This window comes from Antrostomus carolinensis, unplaced genomic scaffold (genome assembly GCF_000700745.2).
Source record: "Antrostomus carolinensis isolate BGI_N321 unplaced genomic scaffold, ASM70074v2 scaffold39762, whole genome shotgun sequence".
In the NCBI taxonomy this organism is placed as follows: Eukaryota; Metazoa; Chordata; class Aves; order Caprimulgiformes; family Caprimulgidae; genus Antrostomus; species Antrostomus carolinensis.
The window spans coordinates 1903-5120 of NW_010302383.1; the positions used below are offsets into that span (position 1 = coordinate 1903).

At 40.7% G+C, this 3218-nt stretch overlaps 1 protein-coding gene across 1 annotated transcript in view; it reads right to left on the minus strand.

The window, feature by feature from the left end:
• Nucleotides 1-2158: 2158 nt before the first annotated feature.
• The window catches only part of LOC104521699 (protein Wnt-5a), a gene marked incomplete at its 5' end in the record, with an annotated part of 2509 nt that continues 1449 nt past the window's right edge, over nt 2159-3218 (minus strand). Inside the window, one exon of the mRNA XM_010163777.1 lies at nt 2159-2789. Within this exon, the coding sequence (XP_010162079.1) occupies nt 2331-2789 (459 nt within the window). The remainder of the gene's footprint in view (nt 2790-3218) is intronic.

A 3218-nucleotide genomic window follows, 5' to 3' on the forward strand; every position in this document is an offset into this window, starting at 1 on the left:
ACATAAAAGATTTACATATCTGAATGACAAGTAAAATATTTTACATTAAATACTGTTTTAACAGCTAGGATCATGAGATTCACTTCTGCTCAGACAAGTCATTAAAAAGAAACGATGTGATTCAGCAAATGAAAAAAAAAGATCATGGTTTTTGTACAATAAAAACCAAAGTGACATATTCAATGAATTCGTGCTTTATTTATCTTACTTTAAAGATATTCTTTGCAAACATCTGAAGATGAGGGGTAAATATGTCCTTGTACAATAAATTAAGAGCAATAAAGCGCCATTTAAGAAGCTGATAAATGATCAAGATGAACTTAATGATACAGCTTAAAGGCTTGTGAAAAATTAAGGCTTTAGTACAACTAGGCTAAAGTGAAAGATTTTCCTCACTTGGTATTTGAAAAACCATTTTCTTTAACTTGTTGGATGGGACTGAGTTGGAAAGAAGCATCTGAACCAATACTGAAATCCTGTGTAAATACACAGCAGTGGGGGGGAACGCATATTGTTCAACAAATAGTAATTTCCATTTCAAAAACTGAAAAGTAAGGGCCAAATGCAGCACATTTTAGAGTCAGAAGGTGTCTCTTTTCAACAATAATCAATAATGCCCTTAACATGAGAGTGGAATAGAAGTGATCTCCAGACCAGGATCAACTCCAGTGCAGGGTGCTGCCTCTAACAACTGCCCAAGAAAGTCCTAAAGCTAGGAAGAGGCTTACTTCTTTGTGATTATCCTTAAAACTTCTGAATTATAAAAGTTTTTAAAAAACAGTAAAAAAAAAAAAAAAAACAAACAAAAACACCAAAAGGTTAGAATCAATCTAAACACCTGAAGAGATCTGAAAAAGCAAATGGGGGATGAACTGCCCCTGTAATTTAGAAGTTTTATTATTTCTTAAATCATTAAAATATATATGTACAAAAAGCTTTGAAATACCAGACACCAGCAGACCACAGTTCTCCCATATATATGTAAACTGCTCAAGTATAGTCTGAACAGTTGTAGTGTATATCTGCAATATATTATCTAAAGCATGTGTATTAAAGACACAGGATGATAAATTTGGTATTGCTGCAACATTTCATTGAACTATAATAGCCAGTTAACGTTATTAAAATATGAAACTATTGTCTCCTTGAGTGAAAGCGTTCCCAAAATCTGTGAAAAAAAAATTAAAAAAAAAAAAAAATCAATCATTCCAAGAGTGGATATCTAATGATTTATTTTCTCACATAAAATTATAGGAGTTATTTGTCAAGCTGTGTTTTGAAAGACAGCCAGCTATTACACCATTTTTAAGGCATTTTCAAATTTGGGGAATTCTATTTTCTATGGGCTTTCCGGGCTGGGAGCCTGAGACTGTTTGCAAGCATGCAGCTCCCCTCTGCCCAACTACAGTGCTCCGTGCAATCTGCACCTCGGTTGCTCTCCCCGCTCGGCAGTAGTGAAGTACTGCTCTGTAAGATGAGACACTCGAACATCACAATTAGCTAATAAGGCCAAATTCTGCCTTGAAGAATATCTTTATTATTCATCAAGACAGATTTTTTTTCTTTTTTTTGTTTTGTTTTGTTAGGTTCTGGAAGCTGACATGGTGACGCAGGAATAGCGCAGTTGAAGCCTTTATGATCCTTTGCTCTTTACCCTCCGATGACACTGCATACTTAAGCGAGCACATTCAGATATGCAACTGACACTGCACTTTGTGATGAATATACCACTCCTTATTTACAGAGCCCTAAATGTACTGAACAGCTTTATATACCCTATTCTGATAACTTCTAGTGTCTGAAACTAAAAGTCATGGACAGGTCTGTGTGTTCCTCACAACCATAAGGATTGTTCTAATATCCCAAGCACATTATACGGTTGCTCTGCCTACTGCACACGTATTACGTCCCACGGGACTAAATTAGGATATGTTGGATCTTCCCCTCAAACTATTCTATTGTTTTAAAAAGTCAAATTTTTTTTTTAATTTTTTTTTTTTTTTTTTTTTACTTTGTAAAATAAATATTCTCAGGTTCTACCCCATTATTGCCAAAAATATAAGCCGCACACAGTTCTGGGATGGACGCAGAGAGGGTTTCCAGGCACTTCTCTTTGCAACCTTTAAAACTTTTTTCTTGCTTTTTTTTTTTTTTCCTCTTTTTCCTTCCCCCTGCCTCTTTTTTTTTTTTGTTTTACTTTTTTTTTTTTTAAAGAAGACGACAACTCGTTGGACTCTATAAATTAAAGTGGAGATAGTCCTGTGGCAAGGGAGAGGGGTCTGCACTCCTTGCTGGCAGGTGGCTGCAGTTCCTCCCACCTTGTCCATCCCCTATTTGCACACAAATTGGTCCACGATCTCTGTGCACAACTTGCATTTCACATAGCAGCACCAGTGGAACTTGCAGTGGCAGCGCTCCCGCTGCACCGTCTTGAACTGGTCATAGCCCCGGCCACAGCACATGAGTTCACAGCCATCCATGCCCTCCGAGGTCTTATTGCAAAGGCGGCCCTGGGTGCCCAAGGACCCGGTGCTCTCGTTGCGCACGCAGTAGTCAGGGCTGGGATCAATGTAGACCAGGTCGTGGACGGTGGGTGCATTGAAGCGGCTGTTCACTTGCACCAGCTTGCCCCGGCTGTTGAGTTTCATGGCAGCAGCACTATCGTACTTCTCCTTCAGGGCATCGCCTACTTTGCGGAAATCGGCAAGCTGCAGCCAACAGGTCTTCAGGCTACAGGAACCAGAGACGCCGTGGCACTTACAGGCCACATCAGCCAGGTTGTACACAGTCTGGAGAAGCCGGGGAGAGAAAGAAAAAAGGATGATGAAAGATTAGCGTGGCTGTGAAAGCACGAATTCCCCTCAGTTCCTGCCTTTTGTCGCATTCCCACTCACCCCTCCACAATATTTGCCTGAGCATCCTCTGCCCTCCTGCGATACACCGGGATGGAGGAGCAAGCGAGCAGACACCCGTGCTCTCCCAGCACCCTGTTAGCCGGGAGGAGGAGGGGAGGGCTCTCCCCAGTCTCTCCCCATCAGAGACAGCCCAAGCAGCTCACACACAGCCAGACAGCAGCATCAGTCAGGCTGCAGTCAAATTTTAGGAATTCGCTCTCACGCCAGCAAAGGATTTTGTTGTTTCATTGAGAATGTAAAACATCCCTTTATTTTCTATCTGAGTTACTCTCCCTATTGATCTCTGCTTGAGGCTGCAATTAG